General features: G+C 44.7%; 1 protein-coding gene across 2 annotated transcripts in view; it reads right to left on the minus strand.

Annotated features, from left to right (window-relative positions):
* The window catches only part of mmp24 (matrix metallopeptidase 24), an 81,857-nt gene that overhangs the window by 29,147 nt on the left and 37,542 nt on the right, over positions 1 to 15,168 (minus strand). For both annotated transcript variants that reach the window (XM_086293729.1, XM_086293730.1), the window contains 2 exons: positions 12,632 to 12,731; positions 11,115 to 11,319 (listed from right to left, as the gene is read on the minus strand). In XM_086293729.1, coding sequence (XP_086149855.1) covers positions 11,115 to 11,319; positions 12,632 to 12,731 — 305 coding nt within the window. The remainder of the gene's footprint in view (positions 1 to 11,114; positions 11,320 to 12,631; positions 12,732 to 15,168) is intronic.

Consider the following 15,168-nt stretch of genomic DNA (forward strand, 5'->3'; position numbering starts at 1 on the left):
CCGACAGAAAAGTCACGATCAAGAATGAGAAAAATTAATTTATGTGAGGACACATTTCTCTGACAGAAACACGATCACGACTCGAAAGCAGGGAAACTTTCCTGAACTGGCATGCAAGACTTTAGACAGTGAGATATGAAATGAACATAATCGAGTGAAGTTAAAAACGCCAAAGCAACAGAAAGCAAAGCTACAGAGTGTTGTGTGCCCACCTTATTACTAAATTAGGCAGAGCACTCCGAATTGAATCAGGACATAAAGCACGGTCTTTATGTTGCTTTATTGAACACTGTCCATCTTACAACTAGCCACTTAACGGGGCTTCCTCCGGACAACCACCTCCGGTTCAAAGGTCATCACCTTAAGGCATAGCCATATCAATACATGACATCCCCCTTTTCCTTAGACTCAAACTTTAGTTGTAATAACTTTGATGTCTTTTTTTTTCCAACACTGAACATTCTTCTCGTCTTACTTTCTAACAAGTATATAATTTAACTGTCTCACCACACATGTACCTTTCTTTTTTCAATATATACATGTCGAAATACACATATGAACTTGAAACTTGCCAACTTTAAGTTACCTCTTCACCTTAACATATTATAGTTCATTTCACCACAAAATCACGAAACCTCTCGGGTATCTTTTTAGCCCTCTGTGATCTACTTGGTCTCTCTGGCCCCTGGGAGCCCTCTTGTGGTGTTGGAGTGAAGGTGTCAGTCTTTGTGGGTGTTTCACCTTCCTCCCTTTCAGGTATTGTGTCATAGTGTCCTTCTCTGGTCTCATTTGTCTCGTATTTCTTCACATGTGTGGTATTCCGGTGATAGCGAGCTCCTGTTGGTGATTCAATAATGACTTGGTTTCCAGTTCTGCTTACAACTTTGTGTGGTTGCGTCGAATGGTGTTGTAAACTTGTCCACTTTGTCTTGTTGAACCAGCACTGTGTCTCCCGAGTCAACTTTTGAATACTCGGCTCCCCTTCGTTCATCAGCATAAATCTTTGATTTTCCTTTCTGTTCAGCATCTCTGTCACGCACGTCCAACTCCGTTGTTTTTGCCTCACTGATGTTCGGTAACTTTCCTCTCATTTTGCGGTTGAACAGGAGTTCTGCGGGACTTTTCCCTGTGGTTGGATGTTCAATGCTGCGATACACTGTTACATATTTTCGTAGCTCTCGCTTCCAGTCAAGTCCTTCGGCTTGTGCGATCCTGATTCTTTTCATCAATGATGCATTTTGCCGTTCCACTTCTCCATTTGCTTGAGCCCATTTTGGTGTAGTTCTTATATGTTTGATTCCATTAGTTTCACAATATTCTCTGAACAGCTCAGATTTGAACTGTGGGCCGTTATCAGATTTGATGGTAACTGGTAGCCCATGTCTGCTAAATATACAGTCAATAGAGTCAATGACTTTTTCAGCAGTCGTAGACGTCATTACATCATACTCATAGTACCGACTGTAGTAATCTATCAGTACAAGTATTGAGTGGTTCGAAGGTAGCGGTCCCAGTAAGTCTACCGCCACATCTCGCCATGGTCCATCCGGTAAAAGTGTGTTTCTCAGTGGTTCAGGTGGATCTGGTCTGGCTACTACTTGACATCCGTGACAAGATTTACGAAATTTTTCTGCAGCTTTGTCCATCCCTGGCCACCAAACTTTTGTTCTGAGATGCTGTTTGGTTCCAACAATTCCTAAATGTCCTTCATGAGCTAGTGACAGTGCTTGAGCTCTGAGGTTTTCTGGCAATACAATGCGAGTTCCCCGCAAAACTATGTAGCCGATGACACACAGTTCATTTGCAATGGGTGCACATGTTTTGCATTTTTCAAAGTGTCCATTTTCAATAGCTCTTCGCACTTCTGTTAATTCTGAGTCTGTAGCAGAGGCTTCTTCAACCTCTCTTGTTGTGAGTGCTTTTGGAGTAGCATTAACTGCAACAAATCTCACATATTTGTCAGATTCATGCTTATGTGTCTCTTTGGACGTGGTGTCAGACAGCAGTCTTGACAGTGAATCCGCAATGTTTTGCTTTCCCGCAATGTGCACTACTTTAAAGTCATATGGTTGCAGTCTGAGAACCCACCTTTCTATGCGTGCCCAAGGTTTAGATTTCTGGCTGTATATGACCTCCAATGGCTTGTGGTCTGTGATGAGGTCAAACTTCCTGCCATACACATATGGATGTAGTCTCTCACATGCCCATACTAGTGCTAGGGCTTCTCTTTCTGTTTGAGAATATCTTCGCTCACAGTCTGTTAAACTCCGACTTACGTAGCACACTGGTACCTCTTCTCCGTTCTGTATTTGAATTAGCACTGCGCCCAAGCCTACAGGGCTTGCATCTGCTATGACTCTGGTTGGGGCTTCTTTGTCAAAATAGGCTAGGGTACCTGCTCTGGCTAACTCAGTCTTTAGTCTTTCAAATGCTTGCTTTTGTTCTGGCCCGAATGTAAACATAGTTTCTTTTCGAGTTAAACGTCTTAGTGGTTCAGAGAGTGTAGCAAACTGTGGTATGAACCTGCTACTGAAGCCTACCAGTCCAAGAAAGCTTCTCACCTCTGTAGCATTCTTTGGTTCTCGGGCTTCCACCACAGCTCTCACTCTTTCTTCAGTCGGGCCAATGCCTTTCTGTGTCAGCAGTATTCCCATGAACACAAGTCTGTCCATGTTGAACTGACACTTCTCTGAGTTTAGCGTCAGGCCACAGTCAGAGAGTCTCTTCATCACAGCATGCAGGCGTTTATCATGGGTTTCCTGGTCTGGCGCGTGTATGATTACGTCATCTGAAATGTTCTCATCTCCTTCAATGCCAGCTAGTGCATTGGCAATCTCATGCTGATATTGCTCACTAGCTGATGAGACTCCAAATATTAGCCTTTTGTACCGGTATACTCCGTTGTGCACTGAAAATGTAGTTATCTCTCTTGACTCCGGGGTAAGCTCTAGTTGATGGTATCCCCACTTGAGATCGAGTTTGGTGAAGATTGCAGAGCCGTTTAGTCCTTGCAAGATTTCATCCACAGTGGGTATGGGGTATCTTTCCCTGATTATTGCCTCATTTGCTTTTCTCATGTCTAAGCACATTCTGATATCTTTGTCACATTTCTTTGGGAGTACCACTACAGGATTTACCCAAGGTGTAGGTCCTTCTACACGTTCTACAATGTCCATGTCGATTAGTTCATTGATCTTTTTCTCCACTGCATTCCTCAAATGATAAGGTATGCGCCTCAGTGGCTGTGCTACTGGTTTCACATTTGGATCAATGTACAGGCTGATCTGTTTGGTGTTTAGCTTTCCTACTCCTTTGAACACTTTTGGATACTTTTCTTTAAGAGTGTGCTTTAAATCTGTGACAGCCGCCACATTTTCACCTATTTTCAACACTCCTAACTTTATGGCAGTCTTTTTCCCCAGGAGTGGTTCACCATTACCTCTAATCACAATAAATTCAGCCTCTTCAGTCCTGTCACCAATCTTGATTTCACATCTGAATGCACCTTTAACCGTGAGTGCCTGTGCTGAGGAATATGCATATAAATTCCTCTGCTCTTTGGGTACATATGAGCGACATTTTATCTTTTCAGCTTTTAGCTTTTCCCATATGTTTTCTCCCATCACATTACTTGTAGCTCCAGAGTCAACTAACATTTTCAACTCTATTCCCCCAACAGAAAAGGTAAGTTTCTCAGGTACATTATCATCATTTACAGTAAATGCATAATCATCTTGTTCAACAGCATTCACATTTTGTTTCTTTTGTCTTTTTGTACGACACATTTTTGAAAAGTGGTCCTCACCATTACACTTGTGACATGTTTGTCCTCGTGCTGGGCATTTGGGATCATTGCCCATGTGGTCAGTATAACCACACCTGTAACACTGTCTGTCTGTTTTATTATCATCTTTCATTTTTCCTTTTGGTCTGTTGTTCTTCTCTTTCTTTGCTGTAAAAATCCAGCTGACCGTGTCCTCTCCTTTCTTTTCCCCGGCGACGCTCATCGCCGCCATCTGCTCCTCCACGCGTTCACAGTGTGAAGCCACCTCTAACGTGCGAGTTAGGGTTAAGCCTGGACCCTCCTCAAGCAGCTTTCTCCGTACATATTCAGAAGTGCATTTACTCAGGATAGCGTCCCGTATCTGGTTATCATTGTCAGCTTGAAAGTCACAGTCTTTTGCAGCTCGCCTCAAACGTGTACAAAATTGTTGCACAGTCTCACCTGGTGTTTGGGACAATTTGTGGAAAGTTTGGCGTGCGTATGGTGCATTCACTTGAGGAACAAAGTAAGTGTTGAGCGCAGTCACCGCAGCGCTGTAATCCTTTGCCTCTCCCGTCTGTGGTAGAGTGGAGAAGACGTCCTGCACATCCTGTCCGGCCATGTGCAGTAGAAGAACGCGTCTCCGCTGTCTGATCGCGTCTGTAGCATCATCCGTCAAAATAAGACCTTTCCCATCAGCAAACAACTCGAAGGATGTTAACCAGCGCGTCCATCTTGGTCCGAGCATAGCTGGATCAGTGTAGCAGGTGAACGGTTGAATACCCGACTTTTCCATGTTAGCCCACAAGTTTTTCGCTAACACCGTGCCGCCGCTGGGTCTACTTCTCACAAAAACAAATCCAGGTCCGTGTCGTCCTCGTCGCCATTGTTGTGTGCCCACCTTATTACTAAATTGGGCAGAGCACTCCGAATTGAATCAGGACATAAAGCACGGTCTTTATGTTGCTTTATTGAACACTGTCCATCTTACAACTAGCCACTTAACGGGGCTTCCTTCGGACAACCACATCTGGTTCAAAGGTCATCACCTTAAGACATAGCCATATCAATACATGACACAGAGTGGCTCGCTAATGATGACGATGTGCCTGCACATCATCCCTGGTTTGAATTTCGATTTAGTGCAAGAAGTCAGAGAGCTAACTTCTTCAATGCCCAGGAAACACGCCGCATGTAGGGCAAGAAAAACAATGCGATGGTTGCATCAACTCAGACGTCCTTAAAGCTGTACGGTGCATCAGATTAGTGCAGGAAAGTCGCGCAACATGGAAGTGAAATGAAAACACTTTTATCATGAAAATCAGTGAATAATAATCATGACGAATGAAAGTGATCTTAATACTGAAAAATCATTGTAGCCATAGTCAGAGTCACTCGTGGGGCTGAGAGGATAATTCCAGAAGGACAGTTCCCGGCTTTCTCCAAAACTGAGTCCATCTTTATACAAGTGTTAGACCTGCGATTAAAGCAGTGGTTCTCAAAGTGTGTGGAGTTCTGACAGGCGGAGGTGCGCCCCAAAACAGATTTCCAAAAGCACAGGGGAAGTGTTTCTGGGGAGACAATAACCCGACGGACCAGTTGCAGGAACCAAAACATGCTAGGTAAGTGTGATAGGCTAATAGTTAGGCTAACACACCTCTCATGTTTTCTTTCCTCAAAAAACCGATAGATCCTCCACTTCTTTTAAGTGTCTCTCAGCGCAATTCTTAGCATATTTTGGTTCCTACAACTGGTCCGTCGGGTTATTGTCTCCCCAGAAACACTTCCCTTGTGTTTTGGTAAATCTGTTTTTTCCTATTTCCGTTGTGTTTTTGTGCGTTTGCAGCGTTTTTCTTATTGCTGGTGTCTCTTAAGTTGCAGTCCGTTTGGCCTCAAAGGGCCACCGTAGTTTATTATTGAAATAAAGTTGCAGTTCGGCTTTTCTGTCATTGTTTCGTTTAGAAAATGAAAATATTTCTTCCTGCCATGTGGGGAATGATGTAAAAAGTTTGAGAACCACTGGATTAAAGGAACATTGCATGTTTGCTGTGGCCGCTGAGCAGAATGGGCAGTGAAATACAGAACTACATCATCTGCATAGAAACATACAAAACAGTGAGATACAGATTTGACTATTTTATGTTCCAGTGAGAAATGTGAACACTGCATGAATGCTTTAATTTTTGCACCCAGGTTTAAGAAGTACGTGTGGCTACAGAGTAAGGTTGTTACAATATTGGCTTAATCTTCATGCCTCCTGCTGCCGTTACTCTGTACTGTGTTCTTTTATTCACTTTCTCACATCTTCACAGATTCTGGCTCTTCTGTCCTTGTGTGCTGCAGTTTCTTTCATCCCTCTTTTTTATCTCCCCCTCTCTCACCACTGCTTTCCTTTTCATCCTCCTCCTCCCCCCGCATCCCTCCAGCAGCTTTTATCTCCCCTCTCTTTCTTCCACTTTGCAGGAAAGATTAAGATGATTTCAGAGCACAAGACGTACACTTCATGTACAACGGCTTGAGGAAATCCCCCTGCGGTCGCTCTCCATTTCTCTGCCCGTCCCCTCGTGGTCGGTCTGCCTTCCCGCGGTGAGGATAACGACTTCTTCTATCACGCTTGCCCCTGCACTCGTCTGTTCGCCTGTGATAAAGACGATGTTTGATATGTCTGTGATGAAACCTGTTTCTCAAGTAGTCCCAGTCTGACGTGTCCACAGAGCCTGCTTTGTTAAACTGGAACCCGTCGAAATGAGTTCATCTTATACCAGCGATCAAAATTACCCACCAAGAATATTTTTTCCTGTCTGGCAAAAATCATTAACACACTGCACATTTTTCATAAAACCACAATTTATCAACGTTACCAACTTCTGTCTAGAAATAAAGTCCTTTTTGAAATAGTCTTACAATTAGGAGAGGACAGATTTATTTAACCCTCGAGTCATCGCCTATACAATCAAGTCTGTAAATCGTAAAAATGGAAGAACATGTCCCCCCCTCGACTCGAGACAGAAACATTAACTGTTGCGTTGGTTAAGCTTTGAAAGCAGAGAGAGCCGCCGTACCCTCTCAGAATCAGACTTTTTATTTACCTTTATATATTTAATGAAACAATGTAACGTTTTAGCTTCATGCAGGAGAAACTGTTACAGTTACAGAACCTCAAAGTTCATTTCACCTCATTTTTTACGTCTGTTCTGAGCCATCATAAAAAAGCGGAGATGTCCACATGAGATTTTCAGGGCTGAATAACGTTAAGCTAATTTTTAATGCACCAAGAGTCTAAAGAAAAAGTCTGCTTTTCTTTGACCAGCTTTGAGCACCAGTATCATAGGATATATCCCAGTTTCAATAACCTGTACCAGTTTAACGTCTATGATGTAGAGCAGGGGTGTCCAACTCCAGGCCTCGAGGGCCGGTGTCCTGCAGGTTTTAGATCTCACCCTGGGTCAACACACCTGAATCACATGATTAGTTCATCACCAGACCTCTGGAGAACTGAAGACATGTTGAGGAGGTCATTTAGCCATTTGAACCAGCTGTGATAGATCATCTAAAAACTGCAGGACACCGGCCCTCGAGGCCTGGAGTTGGACACCCCTGATGTAGAGGAACAGAAGCAGGCATTGGTACGCTGAACGTTTGATCTGTTTCTGATCATTCACAGCTAAAAACTCTGGGGGGAAAGTGCATTCTGGGTAAATGCTGAATGCTCATATCACCACGTGGGATCGGTGGCTGTTTAATCAACTGACAGCGTATGTAAGTGTCAGGGACCCTGGGTCTGAGCGAACCAGGGTCCATGAGCAGTTGTGGACTCGTATTATATTGTGTCTTTTCAGCACTGTGCTGCTGTCCTGTTTCCATGCTTGTGTATGTATAGGCATCTGTGTGCGCGCGTGTGTGTGTGTGGGTGTGGCTGTGACGGGCACCTTCAGGCCTGGTGGGTGTGTCCACACATAAGGACCTCACACACCTGCAGCTGATCAGGATTGTCGGGGGAGCTACATAGGAGTAGCTGAGAGCTCCTCGACGCTGGATCGTTGAGTTAAAGTCCAAGTGAGTGCGTGTCTAAGTGTAGCGTCGTGCTGGTTGTGTATGCCCGCAGGAGTAAGTGTTTGACGGCTGCCTCTGTTGTTTCCTGCAGGAGGAGCGTGGAGCCAAAAAGGGCAGCACGCACGGGGAGTGCAGAGAGACACGGGAGTAAGAGGGAGCTCACCGGGATTAATTGTGTTCTTGTTATTTACTCCACTGTAAATAAAACGCACAAGAGTCCTGCGTTTGGGTCGTCCACCCCCACGGTCTGCCAGCGCAGCTGTGACAGAAGGTCTTATGTCTGAAGGACCTTACGTTTGCCTCCCTTTGGCGACAGCATCATCTTCTAGTTGAGATTCCTTCTGTGTCACAATCATTTTCTAATATGGGATACAGAACGGGAGAAACCAGCCAAAGAGCCAAGAACACCAGCCGTGCACACAATCAGCCGTGCACACAATCAAGAAGAACCGGACTTTTCTATACTTCCAATGCTCATCTCAACTGTCTGCAAATATCTCTCGAAAATGTAATTTTCTGATGAAAAAACTGTAAATAAGTGGTTTTGCCCCAAATCCTCATCCAGCAACGCTCCTGGCTGTGATGGGAAAAGCCCGCTCAGGGCAGCCGCACATGCACAGGGTGTGATGAAGTTAAGAATTTAAAAAAAATCCGACATGACTGTAAAACTGATCTGGTTGCAGTTTTTTTAACAGAGCATAAAACATTTTTTCAGCTGTAAAAATGTCCTGTGGACACGTCTCACACCCACTCACGATGGTGCGCCTGTAACTGAGGCAAAGATTTCTCAGGGCCTCATTAAATATATTGAAGTTATTGCAGGTGTAAACACCCGTTTGCCTCACAGGTCGGCTAATGCTCCTTCAGGCCGCTGCTGCTGGCTGAAAAGCAGATTCACAGACAGTCTGTGGGATTTACAACAACAGAAAAGAGCCAAGAAAGATCAGGGAATAAAAGTGTGCGTCTGAATCCTTTACACTTTATAAATACATGTAGTTACACGTAACACTTCATTCATAAAGTTTTCCTCCCGCCTCTTCGTGGGAACTCGTGCCCTCAGCTCTGTCCTGCAGGAGTCAGCAGGTTAATAATGGAGACCGTCCCTCGTCAGGTTTTAAGCCCAGGTGAAAATGAGGTCCGTTCGTCCTCCCAACGTCCTTCAGAAGCTGATACCGTGAATTAGTTTTCACAGAGTCTGAGAATTTCCCCGTCTCACTATCTCGTCTCTAATCTTTCAATTACTGCGTGTGTGTGTGTGTGTGTGGAGGGATTTTAGAGATAAAGAGGCTTTTTGAGGACGTGCAGAGAGGACCTGTGACCACACAGACACATGCTGAGAGAAGATTCAGCGATTAATCAATAATTTTACCATTTTATGTAAAAACCTGGTGCATTTTCACGGCCGGCTCGACTGCTCTCTGCCTCCATCACAGGTTTGAAACTGATCATTGAAGCACTGTTACACGTAAAAGCCAACGTTGTTACAATAGTTTAGTTGCCACAGTTAAACAGTCAGTGTTTGTGTGAATCTGGTTAAGTTTCTGGGGGTAGAAGCTACCAGTTTCATATTAATTTTGCCTAACTACTGCATTCACTCATTTAAAAACAACAAAAACAATCAAATGTCCAACCTTATCTCTTTAAAATGCTGACGTCTTAGTTGTAAGACGCTTTTCTTCTTCACTCGCTGTTGGTTCAAGTTTAAGCACCTCCTTGGTTGAGGTTCGGGAAATAACACAGTTTGGGTAGAAATCAAACTCCGGGGATTAAAAGTGAAGCCGGCGTCTCAAAGCTTTTATTCAAGGCACTTCCCATCCTTGGCTCTTAATTAGCCATCAGCACAGTGACAGCAAAGAGCGACCACACAAGGAGCTGGTCTTACCATCTGGGCACATTTGGGGATCAATGTGTTGCTCAAGGACGCAGTCACATTAACATCTCTGATCTCTTTCTAATCTCTTTATGGTTGTTCTTTAATTACATCTTTATAGTTATGATGTTAAAGAGGCACAAAAATCTTTTCTGTCTCTCAGCGTTTGTTTTATATCTCGATTGGATCATTTTGTATCTCTTCGAACTCATTTTGTTTCTTTGCACTTTTTTCTGTGTCTGAGTTTATTTCCTTTGGTGCACTTTTGAGTTTCTTTGATGTTTTTCTGAATTTAAAAACATATGATACGATTTCAGTGCAGGCTCATAACTGAATCTGAGCAGTTTCTCTAATGTCCAGTTGAGGCTGGCGGGTCCTGAGTGTCAGTTTCCACAGACCTCCGTGTAAAAATGTCCAAAGTTACCTCAGAAATATGTTTTCAGCCTGACACAGAATGCAGCTTTGATCTTTACAGCTAATTTCACTGTGAAACTAATCAAGTTAGAGAACCTGAGCAGATAATGCCAACACCCCCACAATAACCCATCTTTCATATGCAGTCAGTGGGTAACGCGAGCCACATGCTATAAGCACACTGTAATCTAAGATAAAGTAAAAAGCCATTTTCTTTGAATGCTGGACAGCGTCTAAAACATTTAAATAGACTTGGTTTGTTTAGCTGTTTCGTGCATCAGGGGCAGCTGTTCTGCATCACCATCTTATAAACAGGTCGAGCTGAGGATCAAACCACAAACCTCGCAATTGATCCGCTCTTCCACCTGAGCCACAGCCGCCTCCCATCTATTCTTTATGTTTAATCATTTGATGTTCAGACCCCTGCTGTCTGCAGAAACAGCGCCTGCAGGAGGAGAATCAGTGGTTTGCTACGTTTATACGTGCGTCTGAATAAAAGTCTTCATTAAAATGAAAGCGTGGACGTGTCCTTGGATGCTTATTTCAGCCTGAAAGAGAAAAAAAGAAACTCGGGCTGTAATGTGGGAACGCAGAGCTTCTCTGTCAGAGCTAATTCTCGTTTGTGCTAATCTTTCAAACCAGATTCCTTCTCCCGCTCTATCAGTGCGCCCTCCCCGCGTCTCGCTCTCTCTCTGTCAACACGTTAGTTATTCAAGCAGAGGGAATCTGGCACAAGTCATTTGTCAAAGTGAGATAGTAGAAGAAGAAGAAAACTACAAAGTGAAGTGTGTTTTGGCCTCCACTTTTCATCCAGTGACTAAACAGAGCAGCGCTCAGAGATACGGCGCCGACGACTGAGGACATCTTCGCATTCGAGGAATTTAATTTGCAAAAGTTAGTGAAGAAAATAAATGATAATTTAATCCATTAGCTGGTGTTTCATAACCGTCGCTCAGCATGTTTCAGCGGAATCGGCGCGAGCGCCAAGGTCAAAGAGGCAAAGACTCGGCTAACCGTCGTGGTTGGCGTTGCCAAGCGTCCAGGGCTCATCGGAGTCAAAGTGCGTGTCTCCTCCGATGCCGGCGCCGGGGAAGTAAGCGTGGGCCAGGAAGCCCCCCTCTCCGTCGAATGGGGAGCTGTCACCGTGGAAACCAGAGGCGAAGAAGATCATGATGTCAGCCTCTTTGCCCTCGTTCTTGATCTCCGAGTACGGCACCTCCTGAGCGGGATCAGAGGAACAAACAAGGAATCAATATTTCAGAAGATTAAAAATACTGTGAGTTTCACGCGCTCGTTCAGGCTTCCTCCTCAGAAACGACGGCCTGACTTCTACTGCACACCAACAGATACTTATTTCATATAAAAATGACAGTGACTGTAATCAGAGCTTTACTCTTTTAACAACATACGTTTCGCTGTGGTGTGTCCAAAAATGGGGGAATCAGCCGTCCGTGCTCAAAGACATCTTCCTTCACTGAAACGTCTTCTGGGCTGATAAACAACAGGATTTCTGCACATCTGTTTCAGCTGAACAGCTGTTTTCAGCAGCTGGACTAAAGCTACCTACGGGTACGTGTTTTTATACCCAGCCATGACGCCACAGTGAGCAACACAGATTATAAACCAGACGATAATATCACAGGTTATTCACTGATTGCTAGAACAGCTCGAGTGCTCGATCAGTGGGTTTCACCTCGAGGCCACGACGACACTGCTGAAGGTCGCAAACCAAAGCACTACGAAGCTCTTCTGTTTATTACAGCGTCGAAGGATCTTCTGCTCCTTGTGCACTGGAGAAAGGTGAACCTGATCCAGAAACCAAACTATCGATTGATGAAAAGAGTCATAATAGCAGCTCTTGTTTCACCTGTATGTTATTGTGTCTGCTGTGGTGTTTAGAATTTACTGACATATTTTCCGTTGTTTGGGAGACAGACACTATCTCTACTTTCAAGATTAGGCTTCAAACTTTCCTTTTTGCTAAAGCACATAGTTAGGGCTGGATTCCCATGATGCACTGAGTGTTTCTTCTTCACTCACCATGTACAACTCTCTGCATTTAATCATTAGTTATTATTAGTCATTGTGTCTCTTCCACAGTGTATGTTTTGTCCCGTCTTCCTCCCGTCACCACCGACAGCAGACGGACGCCTGGTTCTTCTGGAGGTTTCTTCCTGTTAAAGGAGTTTTTCTTTCCCACTGTTGCCAAGTGCTTGTGCACAAGGGGTCGTCTGATGTTGGGTTTTCTCTGTTATTGTACTGTATAGTATCGAGATGATTAATGAACACAGAGCATGAGAAGAACTGGTTTAGAATAATAAAAAACTCCCCATTAATCGATGTAATATTTAGCTTTTTTTAAAGGTTACATGGAGGAGTGCAGTGTGTGTGTGCGATGTAACCTCTCTGTCCAAAGCAAATTTCTCGTTCTCTTACAGCATTAAGTGCCTCGAGGCGACTGTTGTGATCGGGCGCTACATATGTTCCAGCTTTCGACCTGTATGACTCAGGCGTGTATCTGGACGTCTCACCTGGAAGGAGAGCGGCGTGACGGCCTGCCACACATTGAAGGCTTGTCGAATCGCTCTCTGGGTGTCCTTCTCTCCAACTTTGGGGGTGAAGTTGGATATGCTGCGAGAAAGAAAAAGACGCCACAGTTCAAATAAACAGCGTGTTCCCACATTCACTGTGAGGTGAGCAGAGGTCAGTGAGTGCGGCTGTGATGATTGCGTTGCCTGTAAAACCTGTGAGAACACAACATGTGCAAGGAAGCATCGGCTAAAACAACAACGACAATAAAAAGTGTCTTTGTTGATGCAAAGATCCAGACCTGTACACGCTTTAGTGAAATCAGCGGATTAGGATTCAGTGTGAGTCAACGAGCAGCGCGGTTGGCACGACGGCTGATGCGTGTTCGGCTGGAAGAGACGAACGAGGCAGAAAGGTCATTATAGAGTAATTGCAGGAGACGATGTGCCACCCATAGCTACTCTGCTGCTGCGAGAGAGAGGATGGGAGGTATATCATTACATGTTTTATCACTCACTTCACTGTCACTGGAAACACTTTCATGTAGCGTCTTTAAAAGCAGCGTTTTAAACCTTTGCTGTCACCTTCCAACACTGTCGGAGGAGACGGGAGAGCGAGTCGAGGAGCGAGGGAGCGTTAGAGGACAGATGGGAGTAATTGGCAGAGGCAGAGAGGGTGGAGGATGGAAAAGAAAAGCCAGGACAGGAGAGGGAGAGCAAGGAAAAAACACGGCGGGATAAAACAGCAAAGCAGGCGGCTGAGTTCATTTCACACAATCTGTCTCTCGACGGGGGAGCAAAGGCTTTGTTCCCGACCAGAAACATGCATTATGGAAATAAATATCAGCACATTTACACAGTTGCTGTAACTCAACATTCATTCATGAGCACAGCAGCTTCCTGATGTGAGAAAAATAAGTCCAGCTGGCAAAGAAATAGAAATGTTTATAGCACTTTACAGGTAGTCCCTGGAAATGGATTAAAAGTTGTTGCGAGCTGTGATGGAGTGAATAAAAAAACGTCTCCAACGATCTAGAAGACAGATGCCGATCGAGACTCGATGAGACGCCAAAAACGAGTTTATTTCACCGCTGAATGCAGCTGGTCATGAGTCATGCTATGGTGCTTCGCTGGCACGTCCCTCAAACCAAACAAGCCCCTCAAAACTGGACTAATGCCCTTTGACCCCCCATCTACTCCATAAACAGGATCCAGAGAGCTTCTCCTACAGCTGATGGGCCTCCACCTGAATCCTGACTCCACGATGGGGAGTCATCACGAATCCCTGTTCCCTCTCCAAAGCTTAAATACCTTGGGAGATCCAACCAGGGGAAAGATGCCCTCAGCAACGTAGCTGCTTGGGTCAGAACCACACACCACGTTAGGGTGGAGCTTCATGGGGCGGCAATTCTTTGGATTCACAATTAGTTGCTACCCCAAGTGGAGGAGTTCAGGTATCTCTGGGTCTTCGTCCGTGTGTCGGGCAGTGCAGACTGGTTTGCTGTGACAGCGAGGCTGTAGTACAGAGAGACGTGAGCACGAAGCTGTCAGCTAGCTACGTCGCCACGCCCACCCGTGAGCACGACTGAAAGAATAAGATGGAGCAGAAATGAGCTTCCTGTCACAGGTGTGTGGGCGCCTCGTTAGAGATTCAGGAGGAGCTTTAAGCTGTGCTTCATATTTCACATGGACAGGATCCACCTCAGTGCTTCAGTATCTGCTGTGGCTGCACCCAAACACCTCCTTGTTGGTATGTTTTGGGCGTGTCCAACCAGCAGGCCACCCACGCTGAAAAGGTTATGAGTGAGGAACACGAGAAAGAGAACGCACTGGAGGCAGACAGTAAAATCCAAATCCTTTATCCAGGCAGAGGTCACACACAAGTAATCAGTGAGTGAAGCAAACAAATCCAGCAAAGGGAAGACAAAAAGATCTAAAACACACCCAAAGGTCACACAGGAGGAAACCGAAGATTAAAGACTGGAAAAAACACAAAGACACAAAACTAGAAGCCTGGAAAACTTGACTTGGATTATTTAACATGTCATCGAATTTAATAAAATCGTAGAAACACAAGGGACACACAAACACATGCACAATCCAAACTGAAGGGAAGACTGGACTATGGACTAATCAGGGAAACAGGAGGGCAACGAGATCCAGAGGGAACACCAAGGACCAGCAAACTCTAATACAAACAGACTCAAAGGATTAAGGAAATCTATAGAAATCAAAACAGACATAACACCCAGACTGAGAGAACCTTCTCATCAACGAGAATATATTAGAATTAAACTCCAACAAACCTGAAAAACCTTGAGAACAAACTGCGAGTGGTGACAGGAGGCGGCGGCCGGGGACAGGTACGTCCTGCCCCTGCAGCCCACACCTGATAAGCTTCAGCTATCGTGTACGCAGCAGCCTGCACAGATGGGGCCTCCTCCATCAGGTTAATGTATGAAAACTCAAACAACTGGAATTTTACTGACTGATCATCTGCAATATGTCATCAGAATCACGTCATTTGGAAACATCATTAA

This window comes from Aulonocara sp. 'chitande type north' Nkhata Bay, linkage group LG5 (genome assembly GCF_057382095.1).
Source record: "Aulonocara sp. 'chitande type north' Nkhata Bay isolate Kocher_YH1m ecotype deep benthic linkage group LG5, A_spYH_male_GT1.1, whole genome shotgun sequence".
In the NCBI taxonomy this organism is placed as follows: Eukaryota; Metazoa; Chordata; class Actinopteri; order Cichliformes; family Cichlidae; genus Aulonocara; species Aulonocara sp. 'chitande type north' Nkhata Bay.